Source organism: Rosa rugosa, chromosome 7 (genome assembly GCF_958449725.1).
Source record: "Rosa rugosa chromosome 7, drRosRugo1.1, whole genome shotgun sequence".
In the NCBI taxonomy this organism is placed as follows: Eukaryota; Viridiplantae; Streptophyta; class Magnoliopsida; order Rosales; family Rosaceae; genus Rosa; species Rosa rugosa.
In genome coordinates, this window is record NC_084826.1 from 19,550,548 (window position 1) to 19,567,346 (window position 16,799).

At 40.0% G+C, this 16,799-nt stretch overlaps 1 protein-coding gene across 2 annotated transcripts; it reads left to right on the plus strand.

Moving 5' to 3' along the window:
• The first annotated feature begins 441 nt into the window (after positions 1–441).
• Positions 442–5,156, plus strand: LOC133722093 (uncharacterized). 2 transcript variants are annotated; one of them, XM_062148911.1, is made up of 10 exons: positions 442–1,322; positions 1,470–1,949; positions 2,199–2,290; positions 2,424–2,498; positions 2,595–2,637; positions 2,842–2,879; positions 3,022–3,077; positions 4,354–4,412; positions 4,532–4,682; positions 5,081–5,156. In XM_062148911.1, the coding sequence occupies exons 2-7, from the start codon at positions 1,771–1,773 to the stop codon at positions 3,039–3,041; spliced, it is 447 nt and encodes a 148-aa protein (XP_062004895.1). In that variant the 5' UTR covers positions 442–1,322; positions 1,470–1,770; the 3' UTR covers positions 3,042–3,077; positions 4,354–4,412; positions 4,532–4,682; positions 5,081–5,156. The 2 variants fall into 2 exon arrangements, with proteins under 2 accessions (XP_062004895.1, XP_062004896.1); XM_062148912.1 differs by lacking the exons at positions 4,354–4,412; positions 4,532–4,682; positions 5,081–5,156 and adding an exon at positions 2,727–2,767 and having other exon boundaries at positions 3,022–3,083.
• The last annotated feature ends 11,643 nt before the right edge of the window (positions 5,157–16,799 follow it).

A 16,799-nucleotide genomic window follows, 5' to 3' on the forward strand; every position in this document is an offset into this window, starting at 1 on the left:
ATTGGTACTACATAGTACAACAGTATAGTTGTATCTGTTGTGTGAGAGTAGCATGCAAAACATGATACAACGGTTTTTTACCTTTTGTTGTGTGATAAAGTGGGAAATATTTGGATGTGCCTTTATTTGGCCCAAAATGGCACTGAAGCCCCCCAAAAACCTCCAACTTTTGATTGAAATATAGCACCAGATTGATGATCCCACAACCAAATGAGTTGTTTCCGTTGTGTGAATGAGCATTGCCTAGCATGTTACTTTGGTTGCATATTATAGCGGGAACTTTTCCCTCTTTGAAACCTTAGCTGAGGTTTGATTTGTTCAAAATCAGACAACAAAACTTCATCTTTGTGTTGTCTGATTCATAAAGCAAAAATTAAAAGCCCGCCTTTGATAACTTAAATGGATAGCTAGGTACGTTTATTGGATTTGCTGTCTCCCCGTCAACACTTTGTCAAAAACAGCCGTTTCCTGAACTCGTCGAGCAGCTCTCTTCTAAACATCATGAAAACACCATGGGCCTCTCATGAAAACACCATAGCTATTTGTCTCCTCTCACTCCCACTTAGACAAAATAAGGGTTTTTCTTTGAATCGTTTCCATCAAAGACTTCTCCGTCACTTTCTTCACACTTCACAGTCCCTTCCCAAAAACCTCGACTTCTCTTAAACATCGCGCTTTGGCACAGATCTCTCTCTCTCTCTAACAGATCTCAGATCTTAGAAGAAGATTGAAAGAAGGGGAACAATCCTTCTCTCAATCTGGACAGTAATGGCTTCACTCTTCACTCTCCATCACTCTCCCTCGCTTTCCTTCTCCCCAAGAACCCACCTTTACTCGCCGAAATGGTGCCGTTTCCGAGTTCAAATTTCAACTAACAGCGGAGCGAAAACCGGCGCCGCCGTCGTTTGGCTAAAGCACGACCTCCTAATCGACGATCATCCACCTCTCAATCTCCTTTGAATCCCTCTTTCGTCTCCACGCGCCACCCCATTCCCGCAAAAACCTAATCCACTCGCCCTCCCATGTCGCCGGACGGCGACGTCTGCACCTGCTGCGCAGGCGAGAATGGCGGCTCCAACGGTGATCACGCCGAAGATCTGGTGTGCGCACATTACAGGAAATCTGATCCCTCTCCGTCGTCGTTTTGCTATTCCTCTTCGCTCAAATACGTTCCTGTGCCGTCGAGCGATTCCGAGAAGCTACGGCGGGTTGTGGACTGCTTCGATTAAGGGTTTCACCATCGGCGTCGGCCTCAAAGGCGGCCTTGCCGTCTTCTCCATCCTAGCTAGACTCAGAAAGAGAAAGCTCTTAGCCTCTCTCAGGTAAAAAGTTAATATTTCAGTAATTCAAACCTAATTATGTCATAATTGAAGTGATTAATGTGCTAATTATATCGAATATTTGAACAATTCAAACTTGTTAATGTGTTTATTGGTTATAATTTAAGTGTTTGATGTGTATCTGTTCAGGACTGAGGGTGCGATTACGAATAATGAAGCAATTGTTACTGTTTTGAAGGAGACCTTGAGATATGGTCTGTTTCTTGGGACTTTTGCAGGCACATTTGTTTCAGTGGATGAGATTATTGCTTCTTTGGGAGGCCACCGTAGGCATGTTCCTTGTTCTTTTATATTCAGCTTCGCATGGTCTGTTTGATTGAGATTTGAGATAGCTGTTTGCTCTGGTTTAATTGATTATGTTCCGGTGTTACTCTAGTTCAGGACAGCTAAGTGGAGGGCTTTGTTAGCAGGGCTTATAGCAAGACCGTCTATGCTTCTTACCGGGCATAACACGCAGCATACGAGCTTGGCTGTATACATACTTATGCGTGCTGCCGTGTTGGCCACGCGTTGTGGGATTAAAAGCAAACGGTTTGGTCGTGTTTGTAGACCTCTCACTTGGAAGCACGGTGACATTTTCTTTATGTGTCTCTCCTCTTCGCAAATTCTGTAAGTATACTTTGTTGTAGAAATGTTCATATTTAGTACTGGTGTAGCCAGTGTATGCAGTGTGTGTTTTATTTTTTCGTTGTCATATTTTAAATTGTCTTGGGGCAATAATGGACAGATACTGCCAAGCATTATGTATGTGGGAATAACTTATGGTATCTTGACCTTTGAAGTTTTTATGAATTCATCTTGTTGATAGTGAAAGCAGATTACTAAGTCACGATATTGGATAAAAATTCATTTCTTCAGGTCTGCTTACATATTGAAGCAGGAGAGTTTGCCTCCATCATATAAATTCTTTCTCAACAAACATGGGGGAAAGGATATCACAATTTTGCAAGGTGTTAAAGAGATTGCAAGTGGTTTACCGTTTACTAATTTGGAAGCAATAGAAAGATAGTTCTTATTTTAATGTTGCCATGTTCTGCATCAGTAGATTAATACATAGTTCTTACATACATTACTATGAAACAGGTGATTCTATTATTTCTCCAGGAGCAAAGCAAGGTTTAATCCCCCTTGCTGTACCACTTTCAAGAAATATCTCAGGTATGGAAAAGGATCGCCTTTATCTAGTTGATTATTAGCCCAAGAGTTGGCTTGTTGTTAAAGCTGTTGTAATTTTGAGCTATTCTTTGTGAACAGGTGTTGTAACTGCATTACTCCGGTGGCCTACAGCTCTGCAAGGGTGAGTATCAGAAAATTGGACTAGATGATTAAAGTATTCAAAGCAATGTGCAATCCTTGTGCTAATGTTTCAATTTGGTATATTTCCAGATGTCTGGAAATAATTGGAAAAGACTTGATAATGTTTTAGGGTATGAAAATTACTCTATCTAGATAATGTTAATGCCTGTGTATGTGTCAGGACCTGATTTTTTTTATTGTGCAGAACATTGATAAATCCCTCTGGTGAAATGTCCTGTGCTGGTAAATACATTCTAAGTACTCGAATCTGTTATTCTACATTTTGTTCTATTCTTTTTTTCTCTACCTGTGACATAATCTTTAACTTACAGTGCATGGAACATGTTATTCTTCTAATATAGAGAAACTTATTGTTGATTTGCAGGGTTAAGTGAACAAAACTGAATTTGATGCAAGGGGGAAGTTTCAGCAGTACATAAGGTAGAAAGACAGCAATCTATCCATTTCTTTACAACAGTTTCTTCCTTTCTCTTCTTTCACCTGTTTATCAGGTATCATGTTTCTGATTGTTCTTCATGGCTTCATGACTAAAGAACATGTACTTCAGAACTATTGACGTCCTGGCATCAAGGCTTTACTTCTATTACTCTCTTAGCTATGAATATACTGGTGATCTCGCAGAAATTAGAGGGTGAGTTGTATCTTATGATCCTTTTTTATGTACAAATGTCTCGATGTTAAGAACAAGGTCTAATTCAGTTTGTTTTGCTGAGAAAGTTGTCCAAATGTGGGTGCTGTTTTGTGCAAGATCATTATGTCTACTATGTTGGTCGTACTTCACTGATTTGATTGTTTTGTTAATTGGTCTGGGTATTACGTTATTAGCTGTTTATCGATTTGGGTGATGAGGAGTAGTTTTTATTTGATTTCAGCAAACCATTTGCTTATTTTTTTGAGTTGATTTTCTTTACTTCGTCAAAGAACAAGTTTTGGCAAATTGTATTTCCTTTAGTGTGATGAAATCTAAGCTTTTCTTTTAATTAATTTAGTTCTTAGAATTTGTTTGCTTCTTGGTTGGTTATATATGCAATTGTTGTTTGTTTTCTTTTCTTTGATGTCCTTGTTCTAAATTGACGTTTGAGGAAAAGTTGGGTATAAAGTTGTTTATTTGTTCTAGTTAGAATTAATAGTGATTAGCTGTAGTATTTTTGATTGTTTAGCACGCACCATCTTGTAAAGCTATTTTGGGACAGGTTGTTGATTATACTTTGAAAAGTAGTTTAATTTACCATTCTGACTTAGACAAAAGAGAAGTAGAGAACCTGTTATTTCTTTCCCTTTATTTGATCTTTATGTTCTGCTTGTGGTCTTGCAATTATCTATGTTGAGAGCTTTTTGAGAATATACATTCCTGTTATATTTGTGAACTGTGTTAGTCTTATTAGAAGCTTCAGTTCGTTAATGTCACTTACATCGGATTCGTTCTTTTCTTCCTGATTTTGTTGTTGGGTCTTAAGGGTCGCGACTTATGGCTTTCGGTGGTTAGTAGTGAAATCAGATCTCTGAAATGCGATGCTTTTGTGTACTTGTTCATCTGTAAGGAGTAGGAAATAGTTCCAGTCTTGATTAGTTTCAGTCTTGCTTTTGTGAAATATAACTGCTTTTGCATGATCTGTTGTGTATGTGGTGAGAAGACTGCTCCATGCATGGTTGGTATTTTGCATTCTACATATTGATAAGCCCCTTCTTGACACAGGGGACCAAAACCAAGTTTGTCTTTGCAAGCCCAGCCAAATCTGCAGAGATCCTTTTCAAGTTAGTATAGTTTCTGTCTATCTGACATTGCATGATTTGATCAATAGGGGTTTCTGTAGAGTATATCCCCTTTTATAGAGTTGGTTGATTTGAAGTTAAAATTTCACATGATGCTGTAGGTACATTTCTGCTGAGCATGTTCCTATACAATATGGAGGTTTGAGTGTGGATTACTGTGAGTGCAACCCAGAATTCACCATTGCTGATCCGGTCGCTGAAGTAACCATCAAACTTGGGACAAAGAAGACTCTGGAAATTATAATTTATGAGGTTAGATTGCTTCTTCTTTGTTGTTATATTATTATTTGATATATACTATCTATTTGCATTCTGAGCACAAAATTTATAGTCCACGACTTGGGGCCTGTTTGGCAATACTTTCAGGCTTTTAGTGATGGTAAAAAAAGCTTTCAAATACTCTTCAGAGCTTTTTGGAGTGGTTTGAAAGTTGGAAGAAATAGCTTATAGTGCTTTCATATATAAAATGATTGATTGTTTCATTAAGAAATGTTCACGGTGCATTTACATGAAGCGCCTGCACTTTATAAAAAAAATTATGTTAGTGAGAGAAGGCTCTTTTATAAAAGCACTGCCAAACAATCCCACTCATGCATGTCTGATGATGAATCAAAGCTTACATTATTGAATTGGATGTCAATAAATTGCAGAAGTGCACCATCATATGGGAACTCTGTAGTTGGGTGGGATGTGAGCTATGGAGCTGAATTTGTTCCGGTTCCTGACCTAAACCCTATACTGATCATTCAAACAGCCACAAAGATGACTCCAACTGATGAATTATTAAAAGGGATTTCACAGTTTGTTGGAGCTTCAACAGGAACTTGGAATCTTAAAATCCCTGTTAAAGACGCACTAAGTGATGGTCATGGTCATAATTCTCCTCCTCCGAGAGCTTAACTTCTTATGTAAAAATATGAGTCTGGTTTAAACACCACTTCTGTAATATGTAAAGTTATAACATTTTCAATTAATGTTTCTTAGCTTATTATTATGACTGTTTTACGTACAAAATTTCAATGCAAACCCGCAGCATCACGCGGGGAGTATTGGTTAGATTTCTCATTTGATGGTTTGCAATGTTTGTATTTGATGGCGTACTCTCTAATTCAGGAATGAGATGTTCAAATGATCGCACAACATATTAGATATAGATGACTGCCCGTTGTCTGAATGGCCAAAAATGGGATAGAAACACATTGCAATCATTCATATCACACATCGGTTTTTAACAAATCAGTGTCTTCTAATTTATACTCAGACAACAGAAGCAATTGAACTTTGTTGTCCTAAAGTTAATCACACAACAGATATAGTCCAAGAATTGAAGTTTGAAAATCAATCAGACAACAGACAAAATAAAAAAATGTTGTTTGACACGCTTAACATACAACAGCTTAAAACTGGCACTGTTGTTTGAAGACAGCGCCTCAAATGCTGCCAACTGCGCTTGGCATCTGCCGAACCATCTGCCGAGCTATCACACAACAGTTATAACACATACATGTTGTCTTTCTGTTTATCACACAACTGTGTTCCACCGTTGTCTGATTTTTCATCAGACAACGGCTCGCTTACAACGGTGGGTCTCCAAATCCCACAACGGTTTTCTGCCGTTGTCTGATAACATTTTTGGTGTAGTGATTGTGCCTGTAGTGTATTCATTTTGGTTTTGGGAGTTCATATAATTCACTGGACGACAATAACATGATTATTGGAGGCAATAATATGATTTTTGGGAGGCAATCATATGATTATTGGGGGGCAATAATATGATTACTCGGCGATTCCTGTCACCGGTCACCGGAGTCCGAGGCCGGCCACTAGTCACCGGAGTCCGGTCACCGGAGTCGGCGGTCGGCCGTTGGTCACCAAAGTCCGGCAAGGTGGAGGATGATTTCTCCCTCTAAGTGAGAAAGAAGGAGAGGGCAAAAAAGTCCCAAAAATAAATAAAAAGAAATAAAAAAGAATTAATTGGGTAAAGGGGAAATAATCCCTTAGAGTGTTTTGGGTAAATGGGGTTTTTAAACTCTTGGTGGAGCAAGTGGGCAATTTTTAAGCTGAAATTGGGTAAATGATCATTTCCCCTTAATATTAATACTGCCAGAAGCAGATTCAACTCCATATAATTGGTGATTGATCAGTTGATTCAATTCATGTTTTGGTTTTGATTGACATTTATCCAAAACAATTACCATAATAATTTCACAATGTATCCTTTATTGCTACATTTTAATATTGTGTATTACGCGAATTATGGGCTTAATTTTTGGTTACACAAATTTGAATTTGCCATTATAATTTCTTATGCTAGAAGCATTATGGGCTAAATTATTACACGATTATTACATAAACATTATGCCAGAAGAATTTGCCCAATTTATTACCTATACGAAATGCCAGAAGCATTAATGGGATTTGAACCCATTTCCTTAGGTACATAACCGCTGCATTACTTTATTTACGATACAATTTAACAACATATATTGAATTTGGTTATGTTATAATTTTGAATATTAAATGTGGCTGAGTCAGAAGCTCAAATAATCAAGCCAAAAGTCATAACAACAAATCCGAGCCAGAAGCTCAGGCCCAAGTTGCAAGGCTAGCATAGAAGCTCGCCACGTGTTGTCATGACAATGGTTATGAATCTTCTCCAACTAGGCTAATCCAGTTGGATGCGATGTCTAGGTAAGGTTTAGATGAGGCTGTGTACTTAAGTGAGCCTCGCTCCACCTAAACCTCATCATTCCTTACCTGGTCGTATTCAATTGGAGTTACCAAAAGGGTCGACTAATAGCATTTCATTCCTTGGCAGACCAGTTTGAGCCCAGCAGGCCCACTCTCCCTCCGTGGGACCTAGCAGCCCAGCAGGTCTCACACACCATTTGACTTACGCATGAAAGCCTGGTTCACAAGTCCACAGACTAAGCCCGATAGGCTTCACTATCAAGCCCACTCCTTCTTTGGTCCAGCAGAATCAAAATAAAAGGAAAAATGATTTTATATTGTAAATAGATTCACCATATCTAATATTTGTAATTAATTTCCTGAAGCATTTATTCATATAATTGTGTGATAATTAATCTGTTATATTACAAGCATGCAATTAATATCTCAATTGATTTGTGTTTTCCATTTATCCAATTTGTGAGATATTATTTCAATTTGCTCTATTCAATACTATTGTGTTACTTGTCTAAATTTTCGCACTAGAATATATGTGTAGAAAATGCAGGTACCTGATGAACCAGTAGTTCATACATGAATCGAACTTGTAGTTTTGATAATGTCATTTAAGAAACTTGAAATTTCCTTCATAAATTCACCACACATGATAAAACCAGTAGATTTTACATGTTTAATCTGATTTGTCATACCATGTCTTAAGAACTCGAAGTTCCCATTTGCTGCTCATGGATTTTTCCAAAAAGCACTTACCACGATTATTGTTCTTTAATATCAAATTTTAGCAATTGAAAGTTTCTGGAAGAAATTATCTAAAGTTGACATGCTTTCTTGCCTGAAGCAAGACATGATTAGCAAAATATTGAACAAACCCATTTGCCCAAAAACAATACAAGGTAGGCACTTTATTAATTCTTAGAATTTATCACTATCTTGTTGCTCACTAAAATGAACAACAACCTCCTGTTGAGGAATGATCAAGCCAAGGCCATCGGTACCCAAGCAGCACTTTTGCTTGAAGCAATTGATGTTGCTCATCGCAAACCTAATCTCGAAAGGAGAAATTGTGACCATGGAAGGGACAAAAAGTCTGATCTTTTGAGACAATTAAAGAGAGGTGGGCCCATAAATGGCCCATATAACCGGCCCAAAACATGGCCCCATGTTATAGTGCCCCTGCCTAACAAGCCAAAGTGGAAAGGAACACTGATTCGGCCCGCCGCTACCAAAATCAGCATGATCTTTGTTATCGATGTGGAGGAATTAACTGCTGGTCCCGCACCTGCTGTGCGATAGCCGAAGCAGTAGATGAGTATTACGCCGGTCGCGGAACTTGAAATACCAACTTTATTGAAGGGTCATTTTCCATCCACACTAGAGATCATGGATTTTCAGGCCGTTACTGTTCGCTCAAAAATCGTCTCGGCCGCGTGTCACCGGGCCGAGGGCTTCTTTGGCTTACACGTGTCCTTCTGGAGTGGTGACGTGTGAGCGGGCGTGCCAACTCGAGGCCGGTAGGCCAAGCGAGGTTTTGTTCTAGATTGTAGATCTTGCGCCGATCTGACTTCTGATCAGTTGATTGTGGGCCGAGGAAGGATCGATCTCGGCTGCGGGGTTCTCTCTACCTTGAATGCAAGGACTTTAGCACGGATCGGCCTTAACTAGCCGCAGTCTTCGTGCTGTGTAACTCGGTGATTAAGGTGAAAGTGAAGTGATGATAATTCTTTTTGTGATTTTGTATAAAGTAAATGACGTAAAGTAAATAACAACAAATAAATAGCATAAACGAAAGTGCAGGTAAAGAAAGTGCATGAAGATAAACTGTTTGAATGTAAAGAGCAACAAAGTAAAGTGCAGGAAAGATAAATACCGGTAAAGAAAGTGATAAGATAAACACGTAAATATTGATAAGTGTTGCTGAATTGTTGAAATGTATTGAGATAAAATTTGAGTAATCGCGTAGAGCGTTTGGTCAAGGACCTCTAACAATGAATCCTATGGTCCTTTTTATAGTGAAGCTAAACTACTGAATGAAGGAAAAGAAACAATCCCAATCTTTACAACTAAGACCGCATTGATTACAAATAGAACAGTATTCATGTTTGTGATATTTTTTACGTTATCAATGATTGATTCTTTCATGAGCAATCAATCAGGTCTTGTAACTGATGATTGACAATAACACCTCCTGATGCTCATTCAAGTTAATTGCCCCAAACTTTGGTAACGTCTCTCCTGACAATCAATCTCTTTGAATTAGCCGCGGTTATTCATTACGCCTTGTGATTCATTTGGTCTCTTCCGATCTAATAATGGCTCTCTGCACATGTTATCTTCGGTCATAAATTTGACAATAAACATTTAATGTGCCGCGGCTAATTGAGAATCAACTTTGTAAATCTTTAATGTGCCGCGGCTAATTGGCCGCGGTCTTTATTAGCCGCGGTCCTTCATTAGGCCTTGCGGGCCGGGCCCACCTATCTGCTACGTAGGCCTTGCCAAATATAGGTTCAAACAGTTACTAAACATACCGAGAATTAGAACTCGAAGACATGGGCATAATTGGCCCCTTGTGCCATATTTTCATCTTAATGAATGAAACATCTTCAGATTTTGGTGATTTATGTTTTCAATTATTTTGGATTATGAAAATGTGGTTATGTTCGAATATATTTAATTTAATAAACTTATTTATACATGTGATCCATTGAATTAAATAAATAAATAGGCATATTCTGTGGGAAAGTTTGTTGTCTGGTTAAAAGGGCTATTACGCACACCATACTCCTAGATCGAAGATATTTTTCAAACTTATTGTCTATTCATACCTCTGTGACAATCGTATCAGGCCAATCCAACCTGATAGAGGGTTATAGCAAAACCCACTGTATGTTGTCCAATGGTACTGAACCTAGTGTTTGGCTCCAATTTTGCTGCAGCTGGTCAACAGTCTCTTTTTTGCGCGGGCATGCCAGCACCGTTCAGGTGCGGTCGTCGGGGGTGTCCCTTGACCTGACTTCTTTCAAGCAATTGTGGACGAGGAGAGCACCAACCTCGTCGTGGGATTCTTTGTGCCTCGTGGCGAGGACTTTTGCTGAGCTTCTTGTTAACACAATCGATACTCAATATTGTAGATCGAGCAGAGCGACATCACCGGGAAATGTTGAGATCTTGCTAAAGCGTGACTTTAGCTTGGCTGGGTTGCTAGGGCGTTACCCTTGCTTGGCTGGTTCTGTAACCGTTGTGGTCGCGGCACTACCGTCGACTCCCGAGGAGACTAGGACCGAAGCACGTTGACAGAGGGTTTGGTGGCACTGAAGGTCGGCTTCTGAGAAGACTAGGACTAGGAGTGTGATCACCGCTAAGAGAAAGAGAAGGAGAGGAAGAGGAGTTGCTCTTAGAGAGGTTGCTCTAGAGAGAACTTAGATCATCTTAGAGATGTTTTGATGTTGTGTTGTGAATGTGTCTTTGTGAATGAGAGGAGAAGGTGTTTATATAGGGAAGAAAAAGAAGAGTGAAATGATGAGTGGAAGAAAAATAATGAAAGTGGAATATGAAAGTGATTTGTAAAATATGGAAAAGATAGAGAAATGATGAAATGAAAGCAAGGCATGAAGGTGCAAAAACATGGAAGTGATGATGATCTATTAAAGAGATTGTCTTGAAAAATATATCCAAGGAAAAGAAGAAAAGCATCTAGCTTTCTTCATGTGGGTAGGAAACATGAACATGTGAATATTGAGCTGGTTTTAGGTCAGTTTCTGCCCCTTTATTCCTTCAATTATTTCTCCAACAAGACTTCAGAATGAGCTTTCGACTTCTTCATAAAAAATGTTCCACTATGAGTGTAGATCACCCTGGTAAAATTTCAGAGCTTTTCATATAGTGGTTGGGCCGGAAACGCTGCTGGACCTCTTACAGGTCCAGTTTTCCAGTTTTGCTTCTGTAGAAAATTGGACTGATTGTTTGAAGGCCTTCCACTCAAAACAATCTCTGGCACTCTTCATAAGAAATGATCCTTGGGCTGTCTAGAATGGATCTGGAAAGTTTCAGCACATTTCGATTTCATTTGGTTAGTCTGCCACCCCTCCTTCCTTGTCTAGCTCGGTTTTTCCTAGCCGAAGTAGGAAAATATGCTAAAGTTGACTTGTCATACTTCCATGCTTCCATGCTTCCATAATAGACTTTATTTAGCCTCTAAATATATATTTCGAACTTGTCGACAATATATAGCTTGAGCCACTGATATTGGCTCAATTTCTCCAAGACGTGCCTTGTCAGGCCAAAATGTTCATTTTGGGTCCAAACACCTAGCTACCATTAATGAGGCCTTATAATCTCCACGTTCCAGAAGAACGTTATTGAGTGTTAAGGATATTCGAACCAACGGTTACCACGTTGAAACCATTGAGAAAAATGAGTGGAATATCTTTGCATAACCTCCGAGTGTGCGGCTAGAAGCGTACATTGGAGTGAAATCTGTTAGCTAGAAGCTAAATAATTCAAGCGACTACTTGCTATGGCATGACCATTTGAGACACCCAGGTCAAAGTATGATGCACCGTATCCTCAATTCATCACAGGTGCATCACTTCTGAATAAGGGTCTTGTGTATAATGACACATTATGCCAAGCTTACTCTTTAGGAATGTTTAATACTAGACCATCATATGCAAAGACTAGTACACATACCACTATTTTTCTGCACATAATGCAAGGAAAATTTGTGGACATATCCAACCACCATGCGAACCAGTTAAATATTAATGAATTTGGTTGATATATCGACAAAGTGATCACATGTTATACTAATGTCCACAAGAAAACGCTGTTTTTACTAAACTCTCACCCAGATCACGAAATTGAGGGTTCACCACTCGGATTATCCCATAAAGTTCATAAGACTTGATAATACCGGAGAGTTTACATCGAAGTCTTTCGATGATTATTGCATATCCCTTGAGATTGATGCTAAACATTTAGTTCCCTATGTTCACACCCAAGATGGTCTCACAGATAGAATCTTGGTAATGCGCACCAAGCTTCTAATTTCTGCATGGGGTTATGCAATCTTGCATGCAGCTATGTTGGTCCCGTTGAGGCCCACTGCTACCCAACCTTACTCCATGTTACAGCTAGTGACTGGGTACGAACCTGAAGTTTCGCACTTACACGTATTTGGGTGTGCAGTCCTCGTGCCAACTGTGCTGCCACAACGTACAAAATTGGGTCCTCAACAAAGGATGGGCATACATGTCGATTATGAGTCCCATCCATTATGTGCTCTTTAGAGCCCTTGACAGGCGATCTCTTTACCGCTAGATTTGCGGATTGTCACTTTGATGAGATAGTCTTCCCACCGTTAGGGGGAGATAAGAACATGACCATTCCTGATGAACAACGTGAATTAACATGGAATGTCCTCACAATGTCTCATCTTGATCCCCAAACCGCACAAAAATAGTGAAGTGTGGACAATTCTAGATCTATAGAGTATAGAATACAATATGCTAGACACTTTCTCTGATCTAGCTAAAGTGACGAGATCATATATATCTGCTGCAAATGTGCCTGCAAGGATAGAAGTCCATGTAGGATGTGTCGTCCCAGATGGACGAGGTACGACCATGGCGGCTATCCAGTCATATGTCCTTGCCCAGAAGCGAGGTAGACCATTAGGTTCGAAGGATTCTTATCCCCAGAAGAGGGTAAACTTTGCACAAACGAATCCTCTTGACATCTCAATCTCAAACTGATTCATCTCACGAGATAAATCCGAATTATGGGTACGTCCTAGAAGAGACCATGTTGGGGGACGCTCCAACATTTGAACCCACTCCCGAGAATAGAGAAATCTCAGTAAATTTAGTGAGATTTGGAATCGGGTTGAGATTATCATCGATGATATATTAGTATTTGCGGTGGCCACCGAAACTATAATATGCGATGACCTCGAACCTTACTTTGTTGATCAATATCAACGAAGAGACGACTGGTCAAAAAGGAAATAAGCAATCCAGGTCAAATTAGATTGCTTGACAAAGAGAAAGGTGTTTGGACCTATTGTTCCTACACCTCCCCATGTTAAACCCGTAGAATTTAAATGGGTATTTGTAAGGAAGCGTAATGAGAAAAACAAGATTGTGATACACAAGGCTCGTCTAGTGGCGCAAGAATTTTCTCAACGCCCTATGGTTGATTACGAGGAGACGCATTCTCCCATAATGGACGTCATAACATTCCGCTACCTTATCAGTTTGGTAGTTTCTGAAAAACTGAATATGCAGCTTTATGAATGTGGTCACAACTTATCTCTATGGGGATCACGATACATAGATATACATAAAAGTTCCTGAATGACTTAATATACCCGATGTAAATAGTTCTAGACCACGGAACACGCTCTTCTATAGTTTTAAGGCGTTCACTTTATGGATTGAAACAATCTAGACGGAGGTGGTATGACCGTCTAAGTGAATATTTGATCGGGATGGGATATGTGAATAATAAACTATGTCCATGCGTGTTTATTAAGGAAACAAGTTCCTAGTTTGGAATTGTGGCGGTTTATGTCAATGACATGAATTTGATTGATACTCTTAAAGAGATTGAGGAAACCGCAAAGCACCTGAAGTTAGAATTTGAGATGAAAGGCCTTGGGAGAACAAATTATTGTCTCGACCTGGAGCCCGAGCACAATGCAGATGAAATTTTGGTCCATCAACCAAATTACATCCAGAAGATGTTAAGACGTTTTAATGAGGATAAAAGCAAGCACACCCATGGTCGTCCTAAGTCTAGAGAGAACCGTATCGTCCTGCAGATGATAACGAAGACTCAAAGAGATATTGGTGTCAGAAGTCCCATATCTAAGTGCAATAGGCGCATTATTGTACTTGGCTCAATGCCCTAGACAAGACATCTCATTTGATATGAACTTGTTAAGCTAGATATAACTCTGCGCCAACGCGCTGCCACTAGAATGGCATAAAGGACATTTTTCGCTACCTTAGAGGTACCGCAGATATGGGCTTCTTCTATACCTATGCATCAAGGAATGGATCAAACCCCCTTAATCCTCAGAATGATGATCGCCTTGTTGGATATGCTGATATAGACTATCTATCAGACCCACACAAGGCGCGTTCCCAAACTGGTTATGTCTTTACCATTGGAAATACTGCAATTTCTTGGAGGTCTACTAAACAGACCCTTGTTGCTACCTCTTCGAATCATGCTGAGATTCTAGCCTTTCACGAAGCAGTACGTGAATGTATATGGTTGAGAGCCATCACAAAAGCATGTTTGAAACACATGTGGACTGCCTTCCACCACTGATGAATCGACCATTATCTACGAGGATAATGCTGCTTACATAGAGCAGATAAAGACGAGTTTCATCAAATGAGACAACACCAAACATATTGCACCGAAGTTCTTCTTCAATCAACAACAAGAAGCATCAGAAGATTGAAGTTAAGCAGACTCGATCTAAAGACAATCGTGCAGACCTCTTCTCCAAGTCACTACCAAAGTCGACATTCCAGAAGCATGTCCAAGGTATTGGTCTACGTAAACTATCTGAATTACCTAACATGTAATTTTCAGGGGGAGTATCCTGAAGCATACTCACTTGACCATCGTGTACTCTTTTTGTCCTTCGTCCAGGGTTATTTTGTCCCACTGGGTTTTGTTACCTGGCAAGGTTTTAACGAGGCACATCTTTAGCATGGTCACCCTACTTGTACTACATCCTGAAGATGCTTTGATTCAACATATATATGTATTTGCTCATGTTTTCCCTTCGACCACGGGTTTTTCCCACAGGGTTTACCGGGCAAGGTTTTGGTGTAGCAACTCTACTGCATCCCTCTCGTAGACATACTACCTACGTATGATGCTGATAAGAAGGCTTCACCTATCTCTGTTGTGATATGACTACTCCACATTCATGCACGTTGTGCTCCTTTTCTCTTTCGACCAAAGTTGTTTTTTCCCACAGGGTTTTTATTACTTGGCAAGGTTTTTAACGAGGCAACTTAGAAGCGCACAGCCTAGGCAACACTATTGACATGAAATATCCAAGGGGGAGTGTTGTAAATAGTTATGGCTAAATCATGTAAATAGATGTAAAGTGATATGTGCCTTTCACTATAGATTAGTGATTGATAGAATTGTGTATAGGAGTAATTGACGTTGCTATTAAACGTTGCCTTTTTGTATACATTATGTACACCTATATAAACCCCCTCATAGTGAGATGAATACACACACATCTCATTCTCTACGTCTAAACTCTCTCTCTTTCTCAAATTATTTTTATGTTCATTTTACAACAAATGACAATTTCTTTGCCTCTGTCAAATTTGACAGCCCAAGTCCATAGGTCATTTACACGTAGGATAAGACATATGAGTTGGAGTAATTTGGTATGTCTTTTGTTACCAGTAGAGACCTCCACGTGAATTTGACATATTCATTAGAGATGGTCTAAGAGCAGCTAAATATCTTAATCAACATGAACACAAAAATTGCAGAAAAAAGGGTACTTTAAACAAAAGACAACAGGTACTTTTGATGGAATTTGCTTCAGCTCCACTAGCAGAAATTCAACAAGGAAACATTTTTACCATGATAGAGTTATAGAGCCAGTAGAAAAGAGTATTATTTTTGAGAGGAAGATGTCAGCCCTTTATTAAAAATGTATCAATTACAAATTACAAGCTTCAGTAGAAAAGAGTATTATTATTAGTACTATTAATAAAAGTATTATTCCATTTAAACAATATTATTAGTGAATATTCCATGGATCCACTGGGGGAGTTTTCATTATTATATAAGTATTATTCCATTTAAAGAATATTAATAACTATGTATCCTACCACTAGAGGATTTAACAATATCGCAGACGAGGTCTCTCAAGCGAAACTCGTAGGGTTTCGAGTCTAGGCGGCGGGGTCGGCGGCCATCTGCGTGCAGCGTCGGTGACAAGCCTGACGGGTTTCACAGGTAGGAGACGGTTTGACGGGTCTGGTGGCTTGCTTCCGATCTCGGGATCAGTGGTTGACTGGTTTGGTCGGAGCTAACCAGCTTGGTGGTTGATCAACGGAGGCGGCGGCTGGTTGGCTGGCCTTCTCGAGGTCGGGGATCACGTTTTTTGGCGACGGGAATTGAGGCAATTCGATCCTTGATTCCGATCGGTTGTCGCAGCTTTTGGGTAGGTGGTTGTCAACTGGATTTTGCAGTCGGAGACCAAGCAGTTCTGATACCGATCGGCAGCAGATTACTTGCAGGTTTTCGGTGCTTGATGGGATGCTGGCAAGGCCGGCCGCCGGACAGATTGGCGACGGCGGCGGCAATGGAGCGGCCTAGGGGTTCTGCCCAGTTTTCTCGGCGACGGCGGCGGGTTATGGCCAAGCAACTGGAGGCGAGGGTTGCTGGTGTGTCTGCTCGGGTATGGATTTGGGCTTGTGGGCCTGGGCCTAAACTTAGGCTGATGGGATCTTCTCCATCTGCTCAGATTTGGGCTTGGTTCTTTGAGCCTGGTTTCGCGCTCAAGCTTGGGCTGGTTGAGTTTGTTGCAATTGCTTCGGTTAAGAAGAGCAAGACCAACCTGTTGCCGAGGTTGTTGGCTCCCGATGAGGTCGAGAAGGGTGTTGGCTCCAACTCTCAGGAGAAGGA

What these genes read in the sequence shown, in the direction of transcription:
- LOC133722093 (XM_062148911.1), top strand. Translation starts at nt 1,771, where the DNA reads ATGCTTCTTACCGGGCATAACACGCAGCATACGAGCTTGGCTGTATAC. An exon ending in CTCTCCTCTTCGCAAATTCT is followed by an intron (nt 1,950 to 2,198) that starts GTAAGTATACTT and finishes TCATTTCTTCAG; the next exon opens with GTCTGCTTACATATTGAAGC. An exon ending in ACTTTCAAGAAATATCTCAG is followed by an intron (nt 2,499 to 2,594) that starts GTATGGAAAAGG and finishes CTTTGTGAACAG; the next exon opens with GTGTTGTAACTGCATTACTC.